Source organism: Mus pahari, chromosome 1, assembly GCF_900095145.1.
Source record: "Mus pahari chromosome 1, PAHARI_EIJ_v1.1, whole genome shotgun sequence".
Lineage (NCBI taxonomy): Eukaryota > Metazoa > Chordata > Mammalia > Rodentia > Muridae > Mus > Mus pahari.
This window is the reverse complement of record NC_034590.1, coordinates 100416078-100442601: the sequence shown is the minus strand read 5'-3', so window position 1 is coordinate 100442601 and position 26524 is coordinate 100416078. Positions and strand designations below refer to the sequence as shown.

The 26524-nt window shown below is 48.3% G+C and overlaps 1 protein-coding gene across 1 annotated transcript in view; it reads right to left on the bottom strand.

Moving 5' to 3' along the window:
* Positions 1-6868: 6868 nt before the first annotated feature.
* The window catches only part of Htra1 (HtrA serine peptidase 1), a 49519-nt gene continuing 29863 nt past the window's right edge, over positions 6869-26524 (bottom strand). The window contains exons 4-9 of the mRNA XM_021199268.2: positions 13031-13225; positions 12536-12568; positions 10727-10841; positions 10230-10287; positions 8752-8847; positions 6869-7564 (exon numbers count right to left, since the gene is read on the bottom strand). Coding sequence (XP_021054927.1) covers positions 7396-7564; positions 8752-8847; positions 10230-10287; positions 10727-10841; positions 12536-12568; positions 13031-13225 — 666 coding nt within the window. The 3' untranslated portion in view covers positions 6869-7395. The remainder of the gene's footprint in view (positions 7565-8751; positions 8848-10229; positions 10288-10726; positions 10842-12535; positions 12569-13030; positions 13226-26524) is intronic.

The following is a 26524-nucleotide window of genomic DNA, read 5'->3' as shown; positions in this document are numbered from 1 at the left end:
TCTCTCTCTCTCTCTCTCTCTCACACACACACACACACACACACACACACACACACACACACACAGACCATGGCTTCTCCAATTAGCTTCTCTCAGCAGTGTGCATTTAAACTTTCTCTGTCTTTTCGTGGCTTGACAGCACAGTCACTGAACATGATTCCACTAGATGGCTACACTACAGTTTGGTTATTAATTAGCTATTGGGGTAAATATGCATAAATTATGAGTTTTCTACTCCAAAGCGATTTTAGGCTGGCCTCAAAGTTGCCTACATCAAGGCTGACCTTTGAACTCCTGATCTCCCTGTCTTCACTTCCCTGGTCCTGGGATTACAGGTGCGAACCTTAAAGGAACAAAAAATGTGAACTGGGTGGTGGTGGCTCACATCTTCTTCTTATTATTATTATTTTCTTTATTTACATTTCAAATGCTATCCCGAAAGTTCCCTATATCCACCCCCACCCCCCCCACCCCCGCCCTATCCCTGCTCCTCTACCCACCTACTCCCACTACTTGGCCCTGGCCTTCCCCTGTGCTGGGTCATATAAAGTTTATAAGAGGTGGCTCACATCTTTAATCTCAGCACTCAGAAGACAGAAGCACTCAGGAGACCTCTGTGGGTTTGAGGCCAGCCTGGTCTCCAGAATGAGTTATAGGACAGCCAGGGCTACACAGAGAAACTTTGTCTCAGAGATAGATAGATAGATAGATAGATAGATAGATAGATAGATAGATAGATAGATAGATAAGAAGTGGAAGGAAGGAAGAAAGAAAGGATTCTTATTCTTTATGGGTTCTTGCTTAAAGTACTATTTTAAGGCCTAGAAGAAGGCTTAGCCTTTGAGAACGCTTGACTCTTGCCGAGGACCCAGCTTCAGTTTCCAGCACCATTACAGCTAACTACAGCTGCAGTTCCAGAGGTTCTGACACCCTTTTCTGGCCTCCACAGTCACTGCATGCACATGGTACAGACATACGTGTAAACAAAACACCTATACACATAAAACAAAAATAATTTCTAAAACACTTTTAAATATTTTTGCTAATGAGAAAGCTATGTTTTACAGAGGTTTACTTACTCCCTCCCCACCTTCAAAACATCAATGTGGATAGGGCTGTACACCTCCCGACCATTACGCCAGCTAGAACTTCCATTGAGTATCTGATGCAAGCTTGGCCACTGCACTGGAAGCCAGCTTATAGGTCTTGGGGGTTATACAAGCTTCTACCCTCTGCCTCTTGTAGCTGTAGATCCTTGAACATGGGAAGGTGCTTCTCTGAACTTCTGTTCTTCTTCTCCTCTCAACACACATCCATACACTGGCTGCAGTATCATGGCAAGTCAGTGGGGGTATTGACCCCTATGTTGCACAGTAGTACCATCGTGCCTTTCCCAAAAGTGGGAAATGACCTGGCCAACCTCCCCCAAGCCCCGACCCTGCTCCCTGATTCAGAGACTACTGTCTTGAAACCTCTGTTCACTTTGATCCACTTTCTTCTGCTGTCATAAAACACTGTGAACAAAAGCAACCCGGTGAGGAAGGAGATTGTGTAGCTCACACTCCCAGGCTGCAGTCCTTCACTGAGAGAAGTCAGGGCAGAAACTTAGACAGGAACTTGAAGCTGAAGCCATAGAGGAGCACTGCCTGCTGGCTCATTCCCAGGCTCACACTTAGCTGTCCTTGTTAGAAAACTCAGGGCTATTTGCCCACGTCAATCAACAAGACAATCCTCCCGCAGACACGCCCACAAGCCAATCTGATTGGGCAACCTTTCCATTGGGATTCCCTTCTCAAAAGACTGGAAACATTTAAAACTAACTACAACATCATCTTTCTCAGTTTCAGTTCTTAGAACCAAGAGCGACTGGTTGAGAGAAAAGCAAGGGTTAGCAGGGCAGGACATGGTTGGGGAGTAAGGAGAATGGGTTGTGGGGACCCTGGGGGAAGATGGAGCTGTGCACAGTCTTTCATGGTTTCCTCTTCCCGACAACCCCAGAACACTGTCCCTGAACTCTGTATCAGTCAGGGGTCTAAGCTTGCGGAGTCTGAGCTTTGACCTTGGGTTGCCTTCGGACATCGCATCCTGGTCCAATGAGATGTTGAAAGAGAAGGTAGTAGATATTGCAAGACAGACAGACTACTGCAAGATCACAGAGCCTGAGAGGCTGCCCAAGGAAACGTTACTCTTGCCCACTCCCCCTGTGAACCCACCTGCTCCCTCTGACTCCCCACAACACGCATGGTTCTTGCACAGCCGTCAGGGCCTGTGAGACGAGATGAGGATTCATCAGTCACAGGAACTCAGTCACACACCTACCCTAAGCCTGGGTCAGGCCAGCTTTTCTTTAACGCTACTCACATGCCATTGGAGAATGTAGGACTTCAGTTACCAATGTCCCTGGGAGTCGGAAAGAGGGGATCAAAGGGTTAAAGGAGAAGGTTTAGAACTTGGCAACATGGCTTCCAATATGTCAGCTAACTTTCCTCTCTGTGAGGGATTTCAGGCTGGTCACTAAACCACTCTGAGCCTCGATGTCCTCATTTGTCAAATTTTAATGCTATCTGTCTCTTGATATCAGGAGGCCGTAGCTACCTCCAGCACAATATCTCCATGACTAGTGGTGATGACAGTGATGGTAGATGAGGAAGAGGAGACAGGGTGACTGGTGAATTCCTTAGTATGCACACCCAGTTTACCTGACCTGGTAAATAGGAAGCCGAGCCCTTTTTAAGTTAAACTAAATGAAAAACGCACATGTTAGCATTTTCTGCATTCGATCTTTGCTGGCTCTTGGCTGGGGCCCACACTGAGGCAACAGCTTTGCAAAGTTCTAAGTAAAGCAACCGAGTGGTTCAGGAAGGCCCCTCCCCTGGCTCTGTGCCACCTACATCTTGATGGGAGCACCAGAGGGTCCGTGAGTCCAGCCCATCTGGGCCCCAGACACTGAATGCAGTGAGCACAACTCGCGGCTTAGCTCTCCGAAGGCCAGGCTGGATAGCCTGGCAAGGCCGGCCCCTCCGATGTGTGATTGTAACAGAGAGACATGATTTGATTCTAAGCACTGGCATCTCTCTCGTTTGGCATTTGAGTGCCTTTCATGCTTCTGCTAGGCTGGAAGTTGGGGAGTGCGGTGTATCTACCTGGAGCTAGCCGTAGGCTAAATGAGACAGCTAGGAGAAGCCAGATCCATATATACCATAGGGTAACACGTGCAACTCCTCCAGGGATGTGGGAAAGCTGTTGTGCACACACAATGCTTGTGAAAGGCCAGCCAAGTAAGAGGAGGCAACATGGTGTTAGAATTCTCAAGTCACGTGGTCACTCACAAATTGGTAGTGTTTAAGCTTCAACTGGCCATTAACAACCTGGTCCTATGGAACTAGGTAATAATTACAAAGATAGTGAGGGGGCAGGGGTGGGTGTGGGGTTAAATCTGACCCTGACTCTCTCCAACTCTTTGGGCCTCCATTTCCCTCACAATAAATGCCTACTTGGCATATGTCAGGGTTCACTCTGCACACACTGAGAAGAAATAACAGATTAGCACACATGTGCCGCTCCTCCTACACCATCCACTCCCTAGTCAGACCATGTTACTGTGGTCCATGTTACTGTCATTATCAACTTGACACAGTCTGACATCGCCAGGGGAAAATGTCTAAATAAGAAAGTCAGCTAGCCTGTGGGCATGTCTGTGTGGGATGACCCTGACTGTGTTAGTTGACACAGAAGGACCCAGCCCACAGTAGGTGGCACCATTCCCTGGGCTTGGGTCCTGGATTGTATGAGTGGAGAAAGTGAAGTGAGCACTAGCTTCCGTGCGTTCCTCTGCTCTTGACTGTGGATGTGACTGACTGCTAAAATTACCGTGGGCGGTCTTCAGTCCCATTAATAACCATTAATCACATTAATCACACACTTCTGTATCTGACCTAAAATTCTCTAGCTTACCCGGTACAAACTTTTAAAATGTCATCAAGTTAGGTGGAGGTGGCACAAGCCTTTGATCTCAGAACTCAGGAGGCAGAGGCAGGTGGGCATCTGTGAGTTCAAGGCCAGTGTGGTCTACAGATCAAGTTCTGGGACAGCCAGAGGTACACAGAGAAAACCTATCTCGAAAAACAAAACAAACAAATAAACAAAGAGTATCATCAAGAGTATCTGAGGCCAACAGCAGAGAGCCACTTTGCTGTGAGCCATCGACCCGATATCCTCACCCACGTAACTGCAACAGCATTGATTTATGGCCTCTTTTGTTCTGTGACTATTTAGAGCTCAGATAAGCATGCCCATAATGGAATAAACCATTTGGGGCAACCCAAATCCAAGCTCCCAGGCTCTGGTCACCCATATTTGGCACAGAGTAAACTATTCCTTTTGAACCAAGAGCTGTTCTGCAGACAAGCTCATCTATTGAAACCCATTTTGTCTGCCTGCACAAGGCCTGTGCCTCTGCCTTGAGAAAGGTTGACAGACCTAGTCCTGTGTGGGCTCAGAAAAGGTGTCTCAAAGTAAACTGCAAACACCATAACTCAGGTCTGGGTGACCTTCCTTGACCCGTAGTTTGCCCTCATCTCTGAGGATCTTTGAGCTTGTTTCTCTCCCCAAGGTTTCTTCTCAATGAAAGTTCCTTAATTTGAATAGGAACATTGAAGGGAATTCATCCAAGAGGCACAACAGCAAAACTGGGAAGATTAACCATGAAAAGACTGGACCAGAAGATTAGAGTCCTCCCACACCCATCAGCACTTTCAACTGCTCCTCTCTCCATCAAAGACAGCCTCGGAGGCTTTGCCTAGTATCCTGAACTTACCATGCAGCCTCACCTAGCCTAACTGGTCCCAGAGAAGAGGTGGACTTTGTCCCAGCCATTATCTACACTTTGAGCCATTTACTACCCCTTTAAAAGTGCCTGCAACCCCACCCCATCCCCCTGTCCTCTATAAAGAAGGCATTTATGCTTCAAGCATCTGCATGCTTTCTTATGGCTACCAAGAACAGTATGCCGTGTCCTTTCCTGATATTCAATCCATCCGCCATTGCAGACAGGCTTTAGGGGGGCTTAAAGGAAATCTCACACTGCTACAGCCATGGAACTGTGACTTCAAGTGACATCCTGACAGCCAAAGGTCAGGAAGCACGAGGCCTGGGCTGTGGGCTCTAACAAGGGGCGGAGCCACCTGAGTACTGGTCCACTCTCGAAGGCTGAGATGGTGGAAAGAGGGTCTGCTGTGTAGATGGCCGGAAACAGTAGGCTTTGTGTCAGAATAATAGAGAAATACCAGCCTGTTAGAAGAACAGTAACAACAGTGACTGCAGTGTGGACTCATCCCTGAAGGAACAGAGAGGTGACCTGAGAAGGCAGCAAGAACCAAGTCAGAGAGAAACCTCTGGGTCCTAGGACAGTGTTAATACCTGTTCCTGAGGGCCTAACTGCCCAAGAGTGTTCATCTGAGTTGTCTCTGTCCCCAGACTTCCCCCTGCTTCTACACATGCCCACCAAACCATACCCAACATTCACCAGTGACCAGCAAGGTGGCCTTGGGCAAGCTACTTCTTGCTGATTGTCAAGTCCATACCTATAAAACTAGGATGCAGCAGCCCCTATCTCTGGTCACTGAGGGGCTGAAGGAGGTGTGTGTATGATGCCTGTGCTGTATCTGATACAGACATCCTTACCCATGGCGTGGGGATTTCCCACCCACTGTTCTAGTTGTAATCTGCTGTGTCCCCAGGCACATTGCTTTCCTTTCATGATTTACCGTCTCCCAGTTTCTCAGTGTGAGTGGCATGGACTTTACAACACTTTGGTTAAGGCAACAAGGACTTCCACACGCCACCAACACTTCCTCTACCCCCAGACAACACCTTCCCCAATACATCTAAGGGTGAACCTGAAAGCTCTTCTCCATTAAGAGACAGAACATAGAACACATGCTAAGGACATAAGCCTGTTTGGATTCTTCCTAACTTGCCTGCATCATTGAAATGGAGAGCGGAGGCTGGACTGGAATATAAGGACTAGATGGATACTGATGGATACTTTGGCTAATGTCATCAAAGACCCTGCTATCTGGCCTTCCACAGCCTTTCCAGGTAGAGAAATTAAACTCCTCTTTCCAGTACCAGGACCATGTTGCTGATGCTGATTATCCGATCTTTGACACCACCTCCCACATACATCACCATACTTCTCATGGGGTCCTAGGTCTAGATAGGTGTATCTCAAGTTAAAGTCACACAATGATTTGCTTGAGTGTAGCTGTCTGGGGTCTTGTAAAGTTTTCCCAGGGAGAAAGAAACCTGCAGCTGTGGATGCTATACTTGTGGGAAGGCAGGCTGAAGGAGACACATCCAAAGTCTGAAGGATGGAGGGCTTGCTCTTACTTTGGACCCAGGATAAGTGAGTTTGCAGCAACCCTGTGCATTATGTGGACTTAAATCAGGCCATTCCTGTGTCCTAGTCTAAACTGGCTGTCTTTCAGGAGACCTGATTGACTACGAGAAAAGATGGCTTGCATTGCTCCTGCTCTGGCTGATCCCATGCTTGGCCCACAGCAGGACAGATGCAAGGCCTTTTGGCACAGAGCAGAGGTCCAAGAAATCACTGTTGATGGGTTGCATGATGTATGAGATCTACACACCACTCTCCTTACTTTGATGAGCTCCAGAGAAAAGTAGAACTGTCCATTCAGTGACCCAGGGCGGCCAAACAGGGTTGTATAACGCAGGCAAAGCCCAGAGGGGCATTTTGAAATAACTCGTAGGGTTGAGAACAATGTAGCTGAATAAGGAGCCCACCCACCGACATCAAAGCCATTTCAAAAGGACTACGGTCAGCTGATAAAAGAAGCACGCCAAAATCTACGTATGAAGAAGTATTTTAATAGCTGAAACTCAAAGTCGCTGTACTCCGGGTTCCAGGATTCCTAAGAGGCATTTTTGGCCATCTCAGAAGCCAGGGTCAACCATCTGTGGTCTTGGGGCATCAATTTCCTCTGAGTGTTGACTCGGAGGAAAAGTGTAAACACGCCCAAAACAATGGCTGCGAGGACCTTCCTCCTGCCTATGCATATGTCAACTGCATTAGTCGGACAACTTGGGCTAAGGGAAGGGACAAATGTTGACTGTGTAAGCAGGAACAGCCCAAGCTTGTAAGGAAAAGCACGCTGCATACATAGCATACAGAAGGCAGGGTTTCTGCCTGTGCACCTGCAACATTACATTTGTTTTGCCCGCAAACTATCAAGAAGGATTCTGTCGGCAGGGGTGTTCCCTGAACAAGCAAAATGTTGGACAAAAGTCCTGGGTGTCCTGTGTCACCAGCTCAGTTCTCATGCGCCATTCCCTGGAGTCTTTGAGGGAAACATGAAGTCCGGCTCCTGCCTCTGCCTACGGGTCAATCTCTTCAGGAATCACGGTAATCACAATGTCTTCATTGCCCCTGCGGACAACCATGTTCAGGGTGTTCTCCTTTTTGATAATATCACTGACGTCATTGGTAGTGACCACAGACTGTCCGTTGATGCTGATGATGACGTCATTTTCCTTGAGCCCTCCACTGAAACGCAAAGGGAACACACCGTTAACCTTTCCATTCCTTGAAGTCATCGAGAAAGGCACAGCTTAGAACCCAAAAGTCCAGAACAAATGGGGGCTATAGGAAATGGTGGTGAAAACTTGGACAGAAATGACTTCAAGCAGAGAAGATGGCATTTCCTGTCAAGATTATTTTTTAAGACCAAATCAATAATATCCCTTGTAGAAATGCCTATGAAATCTGTGTGAACTATGATCAACTGTCCTCAGAGGGGACAAGGAAACACCAGGTCCTATGACCACAGCCAATTTCCTCATGAATGGAACTGTAATTTAGAAAGCGATTCCTCCAGGAATGTTGGATGCCTCTATTCAGAGATGACTCCTCTGTGCTGTGGCTGGAACTTTAGTTCATACGTGACAGGATCTCTATGCTACCAAAGTCCTCCTTGTTCTAATACAAGTCTACAGACTTTTTCCACAAAGGGCCAGATGGGAAACAGCTTAAGCTTCACAAGAGTATTTGTTCTCTGTGTCTTAGCTATTCAATTCTGCTGCAGCAGCATAAAAATTGCTCCAGACAAGATGTCATCTTGTCAGGGGACACGGCTGTGGTCTAATAAAACATGTGTGCGTATTTGCACTTCAGAGAACTTACTGTATCACAAAATAGTGTCATTTGGATTTTTTTATCCAACCATAAAAATAATGCAAGAACTGATTTTTCTCAGCTCACAAAGAGGCATCAGGCCAGGTCTTGTCGTAGGGTGCCACGTGCAGCTCTTTAGTGCATATTACTCTCTAGATGTCGGGGGTGGGGGTGGGGGGGAGGGTCCAGGAAATAAGCCTAAGTTCCAACTCAACTGCTTCTACTGTTTTGATGTCATTGGGATCGTTTCCCTATAGGTGTTGGCATCTGCAACTTCACTAGTCACAAAAACAGCTACAGAAGGCTCTGTGAAGAATCAATCTGCAAATCTGCACTATCAAGCTCTCTCTACAGCTTCCTAAGGATTCCCAGCGAGCCCATTAGTGAGTGAGTGCTCCTCCTATATGGATGACCCCTGAGATGACCCAAGGCAGTCAGGAGCCCTGGCTGATAGGAAGTGATGGGCCCACATGGTCATCTGAGCCAGCACAAAGAGAACACTGACCCCTGACCCACAGATCACGCAGATATCAGAAAAAGAGGGAGAACTTCACACTCACGCTTCTGCTGGGGTGTCAGGAATGACTTCAATGATATATGCTCCAGAGAGCACATCCGGGAAGTCTCGGTGACGGTCCTTCAGCTCTTTGGCTTTACTGCTTGGGAGAAAAGGTGCTCGTGTTAATATTAACTTCCCACAGCCTTCTCAGGCCAGCACTCAGCTCTCACCAAATTCCCTTCTTATTCTCAGCTTGAAGTCTTCCGATCCTATTTGACCATGACACATATAGAGGCTTTGGCACAACACAACATTTATATGGAGGTCTGAGGACCACCTCAGTCCCTATCTTGCACCTTGTTTGAGACGGGGTCTCTTTGGCTGCTGATACACTAGGCTAGCTGGCCCGTGACAGGGAGTCTCCTCTGCTTACTTCCCATCTCCACAGAGGAAGCACTGGGATTATAGATGCATACTTCTTTGCCTGGCTTTACACGGGTCGTGGGGATTTGAACTTAGATCCTCATAGTAGCACAGTAAGCACTTTACCCACTGAGCCAGCTCCCTAGCCCCCCGACTCTGCTTTAAAATGGCCTGCCTTCCAACATCAACATTATTCTGTAAAATAGTAAGGAACTACTTTAAGCACATGCTGCTGTGGCTGATTGTCACTGCCAAAGCTGAGCTGTACCTGGCTATACAGTGGGCACACCTACACTGCTAACCTCATCCTATAGGGGACGGTGCTCAGCACCCAGTAAGCCGAGATGTACAAGAGCTTAGGGGAACAACCCAGGAAGGTGACTCCAGAGCCTAGCTTCCAAAGACAAGCGGTGTGACTTCTGTCTCAGCATGCCATCCCATCCTTGGCAACACTAAGAAAAGCACCATTGTTCATAACCTGTGTGGAATGTCTTAATAGTTTGACAATTGAATAAAATAGCACTATCAACACATCCTGCTCTCGAATGACTCAGACATTCAGACACACCGGTCAATTCTGTTTCCTGTACTTCATGAAGGTACCCCCACCCCCACCCACCCCGAACCTCTTCTGGTATGTCATGAGCCTGGCAATTCCAAGCAGCAACTTCTACACTCAGGAAAACAAGTCTATCAGTCTTTAGTACCCGGAGGCAGGACCCACCCCTGCTTTATTACAGCCACACCCTCGAACCAGTGGGGGGGGGGGGAGTCCAGTGCTCCGGGCTGGGGCGGGCACTGGGGCGGGCACAGAGGCACTCCTGGAATGTGAGTTTCAACAGAATAAGTGGAGAGAGGCAGGCACAAAAGTGTGCATGTTAGTGAGCCTTCTGAGGGGCAGGCCCACCTTCAGGGAGGAGGGCGGAGTCTTCCAGGGGGTCAGACCTGCCAAAACAAAGAGGTCCAGGGCCGCACACCTCCCCTTCCCCAGTGTGATGACTGAAGGAAAGAAATAGTTTCTCTTCAAGAACGCCCATGAAGCCTTGTGAAGCCCAAGTGTATATTCATACAGGTCAGACATTTGTCTTTACATAGTTCTATGTCCTGTTTACCCACCTAGATGTGAGCGACATCATTCGGATCCCAATATACTTCTTCTTGGTGACAGTTTTCCCTGGTGTGACAACAAAGGGACCGAAAGAAAAAAAAAAAAAGTTAAGTCAGCCCAGTCCTCGGGAGTGTGGGGAGACAGGAGCCAGAGCTCTAAAGCTCCACCTTATAGCATGAACCAGAGGTGGGGGAAGGCACCCAAAAACTGTAGTTCAGTCCTGGCCTGGGTTCCAGATCTACAGGGAGGAATGTCTCTCACTTCAAAAAGTAGTCAAAACCTGTGGCATGACCCTGTGTTGCTAACCCTATGGGTGTCCAGAATGAGACTCCCTTTGCTCAATCACCACCCCCACCATCACCACCACCACCCTGGTAACGTATTTATTCTCAGCTTGAGAGGCCTGATCTTCGCAACTGTCATCTTCCCTTCTCCAAGTCCTTAAGGGCAGCTAGGCCTCTGGTGCGAACCTGCGAAGGTCCCCGGAATGCCCAGCTCTAGTTACCTTTGGCCTGTCGATCGTGGGACTCTGTCAAGAACTTTTTTATCTTATCGGATGGAATTGCAAAGGAGATGCCCGCCGTCACCTTCAAGGTGTTAATCCCAATCACCTCGCCATCCTGAAAAGCAAGGGACAGGGCTCACTGACTCCAGAGGCAGGCCCAGGCTGGAAGGGGACAGAAAATCTACAGGACAGGAGCCCTTGAAATGTGTTGCCAGGTGTGGCGCCTCACACCTGCAAGCCCAGCACTCTGGAGTAGCTGAGACAGGATCACCGTGAGATCCGGGCGAGCCTGAGCTACAGTTTGAGAACTGTAGTTTCAAAAACAAAGATTGAGAGGAAGATGCTATCTTGACTGGTCATCCCATGCTCTGCCCCACAAATGTATGCAATTAAAATAGCAATAAAAAAGAAGTGTGGGCCGGGAAGGCGGCAACATGGTTAAAGTGTCTGCTGTGCAAATGAAAGCACTAGGGGGGGTTGGGATCCCCCGAGGCAAGTGTGTGCTGCGTGGTGTGGTGTGTGTGTGTGTGTGTGTGTGTGTGGTGACCTGCCGGTAATTCCAGCCTCAGAGGCAGAGGTGAGACCCCCCCCCCCAAGAGGAAGCTGGCTAGAGCAACCAGCTATAGTAGCACCTAGCTCTGGGTTCAACTGAGAGACCCTGTCTCACTGACTAAGGGGAAAATGAAGACGGTCCTCCATCAACCCCAGGCCTCCAGGCACAAATACACACATGTGTACAGCAACACCCTCCCCCTCCAGTGAACACACACACACTCAGGGCCACATACATGCAAACGCTCATATACACAGACACATGTGCGGGAGAAGTATTTGAGCTGTGTCTGAGAATCAGAAGGGCTGGAAGGAGAAGGGCTAGGGATAACGAGAGGAGACGTTAGGGCACCTGGGTAGTGCCACCCACGTTCAGCTTTGGAAGGAGCAAAGAAGCTCCAGGTGGATGCTAATGCTTGCCTTATTGCATAGATGGATGATTTCAAAATCCACAATATTTTCTATTTTCATAGGAAGGAATCTCTGAGTTGCTAAGGTGACTATCTATCCTTCCTTCCTCTCCTATTTCCAATGACTCTGGATGCTGGCTTGAGCCCCAGGCCTCACTCCCAACAGCTGCCCAGGGTATGGCAAGAAGGGCAAGTGAAGATGTGGCTCTTCCCTAAGAAGTTTCTGGTGACCTGATGCTGTGCTGACAAAAAGGACTCTGAGAATTTTCAGTGTACATTGTTCCTGGTGTGTTTTGTACACGTCCATTCCTGACAACAAGGGACCCAGCAGGATGTTATCACTGGGTGGCCTCAACTTGATACTCTCTCAAACAATCCCCAAACTCTGGCATTCTGTGACCTGAAGCCTTCAACCTTATACTGAAGTGCTAAAGTCTAGGTTAAGTGAGACATCTGTGAGCAAACAGGTGGTTCCCCATCATACCCACAGGCATTCAGGGAGAGTTCTGGCATGGATCTGAGTCAGGCCAGCTCATCTCCGCTCAGCCACCCTCAAGGCTGAAGGTACCTTTCTGCAGCTGGCAGTACTGTGGGGACTTTCAGTCCCCTTTCTGCCTAGATTGGGCTTGAACTCCATGGCATCTACCTGTGGCTTGAAACACAAGCGAATCCTCTGACCTTACTGCTTCCAGAAAGGGCTGGTGGGGTAAGGTGCAAAGAAACAATAGTGCATTCACATAGCTGACTATAACGCTGACTGCTTGTTCTGACAAGCTCACATCCAAAGAGAAAGCAAAGACACGCCCACAGACAAAACAAACACAGCACGGATACTGGAAAGCCTTACCAGGTTTACTAACGGGCCTCCGGAATTTCCATACTGAAAGGGAACAGAAAGGGAAAGGTTGGCTCTGTATCACACCACCGCCTAATCAATGTCTCTGCCCAGATTTCAAAGCACTGTAGAAGCAGCCGGCAGGGGTCTTCCCCAGGCTTTGTCTCTGATCACAAAGTATTTAACTGAGAAAATAGATCTGGACCATTGTCACTAACGTTGGGATGCGCCACAGTGAAATGACTTAGTTCTGAGACCACTGTGAGTAGTTAACCCCACTTTTACCTCCTCCTCGGATGAGACTGGCTACCCACTCACTTCAGGACCCCATGGTTCCACTCTGCACAGCTCCACGTGGGACATTCCCCCTAACACCTGACACCAGACACCACAGATGCTCTGGGAATTCATGCAGACTACAAGAAGGTTTGGGAATAATAAGAAGCCCAGCTTCCTCTGGTGGAAACTTGTCCCCAGCCCAGCAGGTAGAGGGAGCAGAGAGCTCACATTGATGATAGCGTCTGTCTGAATGTAGTCCATATCGGAGTTCCGAAGTCCCAGCTCTTTGCCTCCTCGCTGGGTAGTGCTGACGATCCCAGTGGTGACTGTGTTTTGGAGAGAAAAGGGACTTCCAATGGCGACCACAAATTCTCCAGGTCTCAGCTCTGAGGAGCGGCCGAGCAGCAGGACTGGCAGCTTTCCCTGTAAGCAAAAACGGAGCTGTGGCTTAGCAAGCTGGATAATACAAATACAGAGGACAGTCCTGGTCCCTAGGGGCTGAGCTTGGGGTGGACACTCCTCTCCTGAGGGCCAAGCCCCTACCATAATCCACACACCACAGGTCATTAGCGAATCAATGGAACAGAAGACAATTGTACCAAGGAAAATGGGAAAAGGTGATAGACCGTTTCTATGTCTGTGCACCTAGACAGAGAACATGGAAAGACAACCTAGGTTTAAGACTTAAAGTTCAAAATCCCAGACAGAAATCCTGAGCCTGTGTGCCTTAGAGGAATCAAGGAACCATGGGTCTATTTCCCACAGGCAAAGCCTTCCTGAGGCCTGGGATATGGGGAGCCCTGAGGCAGACACCCACACTGACTTTCTTGTGCAGCCTGGTGGTAGTGAGGCACAGGGATGAACAGAGGGGCTGGCAGCACCCAGGACCCAAAGGGTGGACTGTGCACACTGGGAACGTCCCTATCATTACACCTGTTCCCAGACTATGCAGGCTGAGGATTCAGCTGAGGACATCCCATCTCCCATGCCCTCTAGATTCTGGGCAGAGTCAGGAGCCCTAAATAACTCCTCAGAACAAGATAGGACCATGGAGGTCGAAGGGCTGGGGGAAATGGCTGTAGGCTGCCTTCTCCCACTAAGATGGCCCAGGGCCTGCTTTCTTCCTCCCACATAGACTAGAAATCCTGAATTTTCTATGCATTGCTCATAGAGTCCAAAAAAAGGCTATTGTTGGCTGCCCGCTAAGGGAATCTGTTTATATTCATTCACTTTGAAAAAGAATAAGTTACCAAAAGAAAAAAAAATTCCAGTGTGGGTGGAGGTAGGATGGTGGGATGGTGGGATGGTGGATGGTGGGATAGGTAAAGCAGACAAGAGTGTTTATCATCCCCTCTGCAAAGAGAACTGAACTGCCGATGAGCTTAGACAATTGTCTAGCAGACAAGCGAGGCTCCAGGCCCTGGGTGACTGGAGATAAAACAGAGATTTAACTATACTCGTCAACTCCATGGCACCAATGCACAGATTTGAAACACACACACACACACACACACACACACACACACACACACGACCAGTAAGACCAATACTGCCTAAGGAAACTCATCTAGGAAGACAAGAGTGCAAGCTCTCACCAGCTAGGAGCCTGAGAATCCATACCTCTTGTCTCTCAGATTCCACACGCCCCACAGAGCACCAGCCATGTGTAACACGGGCTGGGGCCAGGCTCTGCCCAACTGAAATTCTGCATGCCAAGCACCAGCCCCTCATCTGAGAAGTGGGAATAAGACAGCCCATCAATCTCACTGGTCTCTTACGATGATGATTTAGGATAACAATGAGATAGGAGCCTGGCAGCTCTCAGAAGACAGCCTGCTTGGCCAATGGGTCAGCTATTGACTAGTATTCAAATCCCTGAAAATCCAATGAAGGATTCCAGCAACTGTGCTGTGACAAGCCAGGGGTATGTCACCTTTCCAGACACAGTTCCACACTGGCTATGACCCTTCCACTTTAAGGTCATCTGAGGCCGGAGTCTATGGCATTCCCTACACAGACCCACTCAGCATCCAATGGCACGCAGCAAGCTCAGCGCGACATGTTTGTCCTGGGTGGGCGCCAACAATCCTTGCCAGCAAGTTCTGCCAAGAATGACCTCAGCAATCACGGCAGGGTGGGGCAGAGTCTGGCTGCTGATGAGCGCTGTCCACACTGGGGGAGGCCCACCAGGACAGTACCATTCCTTTGGGGCCTGGGGCTGGCTGGAAGACCTGTCTTTGAAGCTTCAGGGATAACTGTGAAGGAGCAAGAGAGGTGGCTACAGCCTGCAGCAGGTCAGTCTGGATGTCCCAGGAAGCAGAACTACACAGATAAGAATCAAGCTTAGACATGGAACAGTGGGGCCAGCTACACAGTGGGGATTATATCAGGTCTGAGGTGATCCGGTGTGAGAATCTTTATCAGCATCTGGCTGTAACATCCTCCAGCCACGGCCTCTACCCGCTAGAAGGAGATCCAGAGGTGCAGATTTAACCCACACAGCCCTTAGACAGCAGGGACCAAAGACACCCTGTCCAGCACTTCTGTCCCAAGTCTGAGCTCAGGCCCAGAGTATGCTAGAAAGGAGACAAATGTTTGGGAGAAAGCTGTAAGGACAGATGGCAGAGACCTCTACAATGGCAGGAGATAGAGGTCTCTATGCTATAGAACACTGAGAGGACATGGCAGGCTCAAGAACAATGTCACTGTCACCAAGGTGCCCATATTGGGCTTAGACAAGGGGGACACCAATGATAAGAATCCACAGGGATGTCATGTGACCACCCTGTCACATCCGCCCAGATGGGCAGTCCCAATGAGCATGTCTCCTTAAATATATGTTATACATCATGAAGGATGACTGTGCACACAAAAACTAAACTGGCAGACACATGAGCAGGGTCAGGAGAAGGATATCACAGTCGAAATTCTCCATTTATACAAAAGGAACAAAACCTTCACTGCCAGATGACAAACTGCTTTCAGAGCAATCTGATGATTTGGGGCATAACACCCCCCCACACACACACATACCATTTTACAGACATGGAAACTGAGGCTCAAGATGGAGGAGCTTCACTCAGCCATAAGAAGCCTCGTTAAGCTGGAGAACCAGTTCCCAGCCACAGGCTTCCATCCCCATAAGGCAGGAATTCTAATTGCCGGACTCTAATTATAGGCAGAAATCCCTGTATGGGAAAGTGAGGTGGTGCAGAGGTGGCGGCCAAGCCAGATTTACAACTCCATGAGGTCAAGCTGCCTTGAGGGGCCCTTCTGGCCCTTGCTCCCTGCAGGTGCTGGCTGGCTGTGGGCCTCGGGCTTGCTAGCCTCACTTAGGTCCAAAATGGGCCTCATTCTCTACCATAATCTTCACCCGGGCCTGTCTGCTCGGTAGCTAAGCTTTCACTGGCCAAATTCCTGCTCGGTAATTGAGCTTTTAATTCTATCCCTGTCTAGACAGTCACACTCATGGGGGGACAAAGGGGATGAAATATACAATATACGTACATGGCTGGAAGGCACAGCCACGCTGCAGCCTTGACCTGCGGGCACTCTGCCACACTTCAGGGTCCCTGCTCTGTCCGCAGGCTGCTTCCCGTGAGCCCACATCAAAGCCGTCTCCAGGCTCCTGGCTGCAGACGCTCTGTCTGGGGCTCCCTTTGAAGCAATGCCAACCGCAGTCCATCCAAGAGACCAACTCTTTCCCCAACGGCCCCTTCCCACATCCCCCATCCATCAATTCAAAGCTTCCCTAAGAAGTCAATGGGACAAGCATCGGTCTTGACAGTTGCAAAGGCTGAGGAGAAGGAAGGGACCCACCCACCACCACTCCTGCTGGCCTCAAAGCTGAGGAGACACGAAAAGGCAATTTGTAAGCACAATAAAGCCATGAGATGAAGTCAGGAAAAATAGCTCTGAAGTTCCATATCATAAAGCCAAGAAGGAGCCCTCAGCCTCTATCAGGAGGACCAGCAGCTTTTTAGGATGTGGGATATGCACAGTCTCTCACAGTGAGTTCTCACCAGACTGAAGAGAAACAGCAGCCTGAGAGGCCAGCAGAAGAGACAGTTATGAAGGAGGAAGATGTTTAACTACCATATCTTCAGGGCACTGCCTGATGCTAAATAGTACCATCAAAGTCATGAGAGAGACTAGAGAAAGAGAAGAAGTTCTAGGGGCTGGGAAGGTGGCTCAGCCAGGCAGCCAGATGATCTGAGTTCTACTCCTAGGAACCTAATTTAAAAAATAAAAAAGAGCCACATGCAGTGCCACCTATCTCCTACTTTAAGATGGAAGACAGAAATAGGAGATACAGCATCAGCTTAAGGACCAGTTAGCCTGGATAATTGTATGCAAGGCAGTGGCAGAAACAAGAGAGATCTTCAACAAGGTGTGTCTTAAGTTTCTATTGCTGTGAAAAGACACCATGACCCCAGCAACTCTTATATATACATACGTAAAAAAAACTATTTGGAGCTGGTTTACACTTTTGAGGTTTAGTCCATTATCATCATGGTAGGAAGCATGGTGGTACGTAGGCAGACATGGTACTGGAAAGTTGTCTAAGAGTTCTATATATGGATCAGCAGACAGCAGGAAGAGAGTGATACTGGGCCTGGCTTGAGTTTCTGAAACCTCAGAGGCCACCTTCTGTGACACACTCCTTCCAACAAGGCCACACCTATGCCACATTTCCAATAGGGACACTCTCAATGGGGGGCGGGGGCATTCAAGTCACCACAAGGTAAAAGATAAGAATAGGCACCAAAAAACCGTCCTCTAATCTCCATATACACACTTGCACACATATGCATAGGCACCTGCATATCACACATCACAATTTAAGGAAAAAAAAAAAGCCCATAATTCCCAAGTTATAGGCACAGTGTCACCTGAGTAGGTGGAGAATGAGCCCAAGGGATAGTGTCAGTAACCCTGGACATAGACTCTAGGCTTCCAGTGTCCTCATAAATTACTAAATACCAGCCACAGCTTGATGCTAATTGTGAAGTAGGTTGAGGGCTCGGTCCATAGAACAGTTGTAAAAAGGTCTTCCTAGTTGGTTAAATGATCACCAACACCCCAAGCAGGCCCAGAAGCTTCACCCTCAGGACAGAAAGTGACCTGAGAGGGGACAGTCTCAACAAATTGTCTTCCCAGTGCCTGGCATAGGACTTCAAGGAACAACATACCCAGTCCAGCTCCCCGGGCTTCCTGTCTGGTGGGCAGAGCATGGGTGAACCACTGGGGCTCAAGAGGGAAGAGAAAAGGAATCCATCCCCTTGCTGCGGGCAACTGGGCACAGAACTGTCTATAATACCAAGCCCAGAATAATATTGTAAGGTTCTGTGTGTGTCTCACGTGCAAGGAACACTAAGCCAAATCCAAAAAAGACACAGCCATGTGTCTAAGGCCAGGGTCATACCAGAGAAAAAGGAGACACACTTTCTGAGGTGAACTAGGAGTGGGCTCGTCCACTGTGGCCAGGCTTCAAAAGCTGAAGGACAACATTAAGATCCAAGCATACCCTCCTCTCTTCTCCGTCAACTTCAGTGTGCTCGCTCAGTCATAAGGCAGCCGCCACCACTCCAGACACCACGCAAAAGACAAGGTGCCCGCTAGCAATATGACTCCTCCTCGGAAGAACAGGAAGAGCCAGTAAGATGGCTCACCAGGTAAAAGCAACTGAGTCCCATCCCCATGAAAGGTCCCACAAGATCTGGGCTGCAACACGTGTCTCCGCTGAGTGAAGATGCAGGTGACCAAGCGAAGCCCGGCCGCAGTAAATAAGCTCTCTCCGGGCTCACCTCACACAAGTGCTTCCTTCCAGAATTCCTCACAGGAATTCTGTCTGTGGGACGATGCAGATACTCAGAGCACAAAGCTGACCAATGAGGGAAGGAATGGTCTATGCACGGAGGGAGAAGCCAGCCACCGGTGTAACAGAACAAAGCAATGTCAGAGGCGTTTAAGAACCATGACACAGAGACTAGGTGGAGCTCAGTGGTAGCCTTATCTAGCATGGGTGAGACCTTGTGTTCTATCCCTAGCACAAGGACATTAAAAAAACAAAACCATCATAAGAACCAGCCAACAGGAGCTGGGCTAGTGGTTCTCAAGTAATGTGCTGCCCTGGCTGCTTATCCCAGGGTATCTTTGGGAGAATCTTTCTTAATCTGGTAAACTTGGCCTTGGCTTCAGTGTGTCGTGTGCTGTAGGCTTCATTAGTGAACAGAGGATGATCTCTAACTGCCAGAACTCCACAGAGCAGGAAAACGGAGCCCCTGCTAAGGGATGGCTCATTTGGGCCTGAGGTCCAACAGCAAACAAACTGGTGCCAAAGAAAGATTAATCAAAACATGTTCACATGCACACATACTTCTAGCGTGTTACATATTTACAGGAGAACCGACATCTTGGTTTGGGTGGAATCCTGTATTTTTAAAAATGTATTATTTGTGTGTGTGCACTCGTGTGTAACAGGACATATATACTGGTCACAGGACATCTGTGTGGCGTCAGTTCTCTCCATCTACCTTTCCATGGGCTCTGGAATCATACTCAGATCATTAGGCTTCTGTGGCTTTCCCCACCGAGCTGTCTGGTGGGGAAAGGCACCAGATGGTCCTGGCTCTTCTATTCACTCAGTCTGTTACTTGATTGATTTCCCTGGATTTTACTACTTCCTCCAATAACAAAGGAGTTGAGTCTAGAGTCAGTTATGATGATTAGGGCTCTTTCCATATGCGCCTGTTGCTGAAAATCCCATTAGCAGTAGTTAAATGGGTGAAATCAGAAAGGTAAGGGGGGGGCCTCAAATTGCACACAACTCTCCATGAAGGTCTCAAGATCGCTGCAGCATCTCAAGCATCGCATGGACAGATGTCTGGAACTCGTGACATGGTCATTTGACCAGTCATCCTCCAGCAAGGACAGCAGAGAGCCAAGTCCCTTCACCAGCTCAGCTGTCACTACCAGCCCATGCACTCACCTCATCCCCTGAAGCTTAAAGACAAGAGTAATGAAATGAACCAACAAAGTCAAAATGAAGGGAAAGTTGCCCATCTTTTTTTTTTTTTTAACCTACTGAGCCAAGTTAATCATCTCTTTTTCTCCTTGGAGAAGTACGACAGGTTCCTCGGTTGCAAAAATATTTTTGTTGCTGAGCCTGCATTTCTCTGTGTCTGCCAGCTGCCCTCCCGGCACACTCCTGTGTAGGGCTGGGACTTTCAGGCTGGGCCTCATGTTGGCTGAAGTTTTCATCAAAGGCTAATGTTGCAGCCACTGGCTGCAACTCAACCGAGTGATTCAACATGTCTTCTGGAAACAGTTATGTCAACCACTCAACCACTCGTTCTTTTTAAAACTGTGCAGTAGGGAGAACTGTGTACGCCCTCCCCCCATACCCAGAAAGAAGAAAGCAGAGGGGGTTGGGGGAAGGGGGATGTTACCATCCAAGAACTTGCTTAAAAGAGTGAGGGGAGTGTTCTGGCACATGACCAGCAAGGTTGGAAGAACCATGGGCTGTGGAGTCAGGTGAGTCAAAGCTTTGCTGAGGACCAGGTATAGCATTTGCAAGGCAATGTGAAATGAAACATGGCCCCAGGTTCATAGGATCTTTTCTTGTTTAATACATACTCTCCCCACTTCTTATTATTATCTTTGGTCCTTGAAGAACAAAGAAATTCCCAGACTGGCAAGTGCAGACACCCAGTTGGCCTCAAACTCAGTGCTCTGCCACCCGGCTATGTAATCTCCACACTGTACCAACTGGAGTAAGGAAGAAAAGCCTGGCATCTCTCCTTCCCAATGCTCAACCCATAGATGATGGATGACCTCAATGGCTATGGTGTTACCACCTCTATGCATATCTATGGGATTGTGATGGGTACCTAGACCAGAGTAGAAGCTTTTCCTTGCCTGGTAATCCATGAAACATGCCATTAGTCTGTCACTCTAAGCCCTGCATAACTCCCTGCCCTAAGGTCTGTGAAGTGTGACAGTAACCCCAAGGTCCATGCCTCTTTTGGGCACAGGATGTCTTCCAGGCATGGGACATAGTTACAATCACCACACAGACAAATAAGGGGGACAGGCAGTGTCAGAGATCCCTGTAGCACAGTACTGGGAAGACCAGGAGCTATCCTGAGGAGAAATGAGGAGGAAGAATTAACCGAGCCAAGGCTCCAAGCCCACTGAGCACACACCACTGTCCCATAGAGAATCTAGGACAAGACACAAATTCAAAGATCAAATTGGGACAGTGGCCTCAGAACATAAGACCTCTCTGAGCCCATGGGTTATAAAAGCACAAATCACGTGCCAACAAAGTCATCTGCCAAGTGAACAAAGAGTGCATCACCTAGAATTTAGATTAAGGAAGAGGCTATGAATGGCAGCACAGTCAAGTCAAGGATGGCTGTGAATGGAAAGAAGCAACCTAGGAGCTGAGAGGCTAAGGTAGGAGGGACCTACTCCATGGGTACTACAACCACCAATGTATCCAGGCTCGTGAGATTGGTGTCACCAGCATCCCTTCCCCCATTGGACATGCTATTGGTGTCTAGGGATGCAGGACACATGAGAAGCTGGTTGGAAGGGAGATGGAAGAACTGAGAGTGATGAAGAAAGACGGGAGGAGGAGAACACGGGAGGCAAAAGAAGAGAAGGAATGTAAACGGTGAAGTGCAACTTCCTTCCTCCTCACTGTTTACGAACACCACCATAATATTTAGTCTCCTGTGAGCTATATCAAGAAATATTCACTATTTCAAATATCCTCTTGCTCTGTTTTAGACCACAAAATGTCAACATCTCTATATGGGAGCCAACAGACATACATATTCTGTGGCACCCACAGGAGAAGAAAGAGGATGTTGATCAAATCTAGATACATCAACCCTTTTGACCATCGACCTCAGCATGGCTGCTGCAGCAGTGTCCCATCATGGCAAATGCTCAATAAATATTTAGAAAAATCAATGGACAAGCTTAAAAGATCCGTTAGACTCTTAGCAAGGAAATGGGGGTGGGGTCGGGGCACTCCTCATATTAGCTAAGGCCTAGCATTTTGGCCATGGTAACTGACCTGAAATGCCTTGGTTTGCAATTCTCTTTAAAGTTTTCTTCTATAAGATTTCAGTGTCCTGTTTTAACTAGTGTCTTACCAATTAGTGGGTTTAGTACAACAATCAGTCCTCAATCCACCACAAGGTCTTACCTTTCCATTACCATAGAGGTCTGGAGGATTTAGCAATCAATTAGGGGAAACTGTGTTCTACATCCAGATAATTACGAACCCTTTTCATTTTGAGCCTCTCTGGAAATTAAGTGTCTAGAAGGCCTTGGAAGTTCCCAGTGGAGGAGCAGGCCAGCAAGACACTTAGACAATACAAAGAGATAGCAGCTAGCAAGAAATACTGGCCTTGAGATTTAGGAGTTATCATAAACTTGCTGGAAATTGCCTGTTTGCACATAGTCTGAGATACAGATCATCCAGGCTAGGCAGAAAAGGAGAATTAAGAAGCTTCACCAGGGCTGGAGAAATGGCTCGGCGGTTAAGAGCACTGACTGCTCTTCCAGAGGTCCTGAGTTCAAATCCCAGCAACCACATGGTGGCTCACAACCATCCCTAATGAGATCGGATGCCCTCTTCTGGGGTGTCTGAAGACAGCTACAGTGTACTTACATATAATAATAAATAAATCTTTAAAAAAAAAAAAAAAAAGAAGAAGAAGCTTCACCAGTCATTTCCCACCTGTCCCCAAGGCTGGCTCAAGGCATCATCTCTGGCCAACCAACTGTCCCTTCTGCAAATAAAACTCCATTTACAGGAGCCTTCCAGCTTCAGGCAGGCTCTTGCACTTTTTCCCCATTGTCTCCTCTCCATTTCACTCCTGTCTTGCACACTAATCTTCAGCTCCATGACTTGTGCCCATGATTGCTACATGTGCAGACATGTGTAAGTGTATATGTGTACATGTGTATAGTATATGCATATCTAAAGTTGTTTGGAACTGTGCTCCATCTACTAACTGTGTGTATGTATGTATATATGTAAAGTGGTTGGAGCTTGTTGAAACTTGCTTCACCCACCATGTATGAGCGTGCATACCTGATTTCCCTCACCCTCTTTGGCAGCCCCAGGGAGCTTCTTGCCAGCCCTACAAAATCAAGCTTTGTTTCAGAGAAAAGTGCCGAGTGATCAGTCACCAACTCTACACCCCACCTCAGTTTACCTTAGATGTCTAAGCAGATCTAACAGTGTCTGGTCAAGATCGGTGTTCAATACCATATACAACACAAGCAAATGAAAGGGGGTTTAAAGTTGGATAGTCACCTGAAAAACATCTTAATAATTCTAGTAAAGTCCTGTTTACCAACACTGCAGAGAAATGACAGACTTAATGCCTCTCTCTGCTCAGTATGGCAAAGCCAAAGCCTCATTCTCACAGAGGCAAACTCCTCCCAGAGGAAAGACAAATGAAGTCAGCTAGCTACAGTCTGCACTTCTTCTGGTCCCTTGGTGTTTCACTGAGCTTTGTGCTAATTCACACGTTCTTCCCAGACCCTTGCCGCTCCCTCAGAATAAAGATTCTATCTGTCACTAGTGCTGGTTAACTCTGACTAGGAAGCACTGGAAACCAAATGTCTGGCTTCCCTTGCCATATGGTCTCCAGGCCAAGTATGTAACTTCTTTGGAACAGAATAAAAGCAACCATAGACTCTATAAATGAACAGGCCTGGGTGTGTTCTGATAAAACTGTTTACAAAGAAAGATGGGGGTCAGATATGGACAAGAGGCTACCGATGGCCGATCTAGACTAACACACAGGCATGCTCACAACAGTCAAATAAAACCCATTCTGCCCCCACCTCCCCAGATGAGAAGGACAGGAGAGACTCCCAGTGACCTGAGACTTGCTTTGCCTGAACCATCATATCCTCCTTCTGATTCCCTGCAAAGGGTGCCAAGAGAGAAAAAAAGGCATTGCCATATTAAGAGAAAAATGGAGCCAAAGAATTTCCTCAACCATCAACGAAGTTCTTGAAATGGGTCCAGAGAACACACAGGGCTCCAGTTCTGAGTTTGGGGAAGTGAAATATTTTCACACGCCGAAATGACTACAATCAGAACAATAAGAAGCTGTGCGGTCGTTTGCCTCTGGACTGAGGACCTACACTGCAGAATAAAAGCCACCTTCCACATCCCCGTCTGCACTTCTTCCTTCCTGAAATATTAATGTTCACCTCCCTATTAAAAAAAAAAAAGGTGAAAAATCAATCTGGTAACAGGAGCTTTGCACATTGACAGGATCTGTGGCATCTCTGAAAACTTCAGCAGAAGCCCTCCTAGTTCTGAGAGAGAAGACCACAAAAAAGTACAGCAAGCGGAAGCCCAGAAAGCATCCAAAATAGACAAAAGCCAGTGGACATTCACAACAGCCAGATAGGAAGGTCCGGGACTGTGGGCTACTCCAGGCCCCAGGCTGCTTTACGGGAAGAGGGCAGCATCCTGAGGATGCTCAGGCTTTGGTTATCTGATTTGCTTTTGGAAGAGCCCATGGGCTTAGTCAGCACGCTCAGACAGTCAAGTGGCCTGAGGAGAACCCGAGTGAGTCATCCCCAGCAGCCGGCCACCACAGGCTGACTCTCCACAGACAGAGCCAGATCGATATGAAAGTCCCAGTCCCCACACCCCCCTAAGTGACCCTGCTCTGAACTCCACAGTGCTCAGACCTCAGGCCCTCTCAGCAGTAAGAGGACCCTCAGTAAGCAAAAACAACAGTACCCAGAGGCTATGCCTCAGCCACTTCAAACAGGTCTGTGGGACAGAGGTGGCCAGGCACCTACCTACATTGGTAGGCCTGAGGGGAGAAAGCAAGCCACCTCAGGCCTGGAAAAAGGCTGTGTCCAAATATTTACCTGGTGGTTGCGTCAGGGAAAAGAACCCACAGGAAGTCTCTCCTTGCTTCCCCAGCACTCAGAGGTACCAAGACCACAGGCTCAGTGTAGCCCTGGCTCGGGCTGGGTCTGGCCAAAGCCAACAGCGGGAGACAAGAGTGCACAGTCAGCCTGCTGCACAGCCCTCTTTATCTGAAGCTATAGCCATGATATCTCTCTGTCTCTCTCTGTCTCTCTCTGTCTCTCTCTGTCTCTGTCTCTCTCTCTCTCTCTCTCTCTCTCCCTCCCTCCCTCCCCATCACACTGGGGAGCTGTGGGCCTGGCTAATCTCCAAGCAGATGCTGTCTCTGCATCAGAGTTTCAATTGCTCCTGTTCTACACCACGACCAAAAAGCAAGTTGGGGAGGAAAAGGTTTACTTTATTTGGCTTACACTTCCACATCACTGCTCATCATCCAAGGAAGTTGAATTCACTCAGGGGAGGAACCTGGAAGCAGGAGCTGATGCAGAGGCTCATGGAGGGATGCTGCTTGCTGGCTTATTCCTCATGGCTTGCTTATAGAACCCAGGCCCATCTGCTTGGGGATGGCCCCTGGCGCAATGGGCTGGGCCCTCCTCTGTCAATAACTGATTAAGATAATGTCTTATGGCTGGATCTTGTGGAGGTATTTTCTCAATTAAGATTCCCTCCTTCCAGATAATTCTGGCTTGTGTGTCAACTTGACCTAAGACCAGCCAGCATAGCTATCCAGTACCCAAGACCTGACCTGAAGGCCAAAAGAAATGTGTCCTTTATACTCTAGCAGTTGATGTGGAGTCTGAACACAGAGGACATGCTGGGGAGGTGGCTCAGTCAGTGAAGCGCTTCCTGCACAAGCTTGACGACCTAAGTTTGATTCTCTGAAGCCACAGAAAGCCAGGCACACCTGTGATCCTTGGAGCTTGCTGGCTAGCCGCTCTAACCACGTCAATAAGCTCCAGGTTTGGTAAGTAACTATGTCTCAAAGAGTAAGGTGAAAAGCAGCTGTCACCTAAACAGAGAGAAATAGATAACAGACAGACACAGAGACGGAGAGACAGGGAGAGACAGAGATAGAGAAATATAAATCAAGTGCAGCTAGGTACAGGGTCACATGCCTGAAACCCTAGGTATGTGGGAAGCTGAAACGGGAGGATTACTTGAGCCCAGCAGTTTGAGGCTACTCTGAGCAGCATATTCACACACACACACACACACACACACACACACACACAAATAATGAAAAGTTAAACAGCAACAAATTCTTATTTAAATGAGGAAGGAGGGCAAATGCAGAATGATGCGGGGGTGGGGAGGAGGACTCAGATGTTGGAAATTATTTTATGCAGTGAGTCAGGCAAGGGATGTCCTGGGGTCTAAAGCAGGATGTGACTGCATCCCTGAAGGACAAGGGAAGGCCAGGCAGAAAGAGCACTCTAAGCCTCAGGGAGCTGTGCAGAGATGGTGAGGAGTAGGAGGATGAAGGAAGGGACCCCAGATCAAGTGGGGTGGTCTCAGGAAGGAGTTGTCAGGACACTCTGAAACAGTGGTTCTCAACCTTCCTAATGCTATGACCCTTGAATACAGTTCCTCGTGTTGTGGTGACCCCCAATCATAAAGTCATTTCATGGCTGCTTCATAACTGTAATTTTGCTACTGTTATGAATCCTAGTGTAAATATCTGCTATGTGACCCCCCCCCCCAGGGTGGTTGCAACCCATAGGTTGAGAACGGCTGCTCTGAAAGAGAGGGTTTCCACAGCATAGGTGGGACAGCATCTGGAGGAATCAGTACAACAG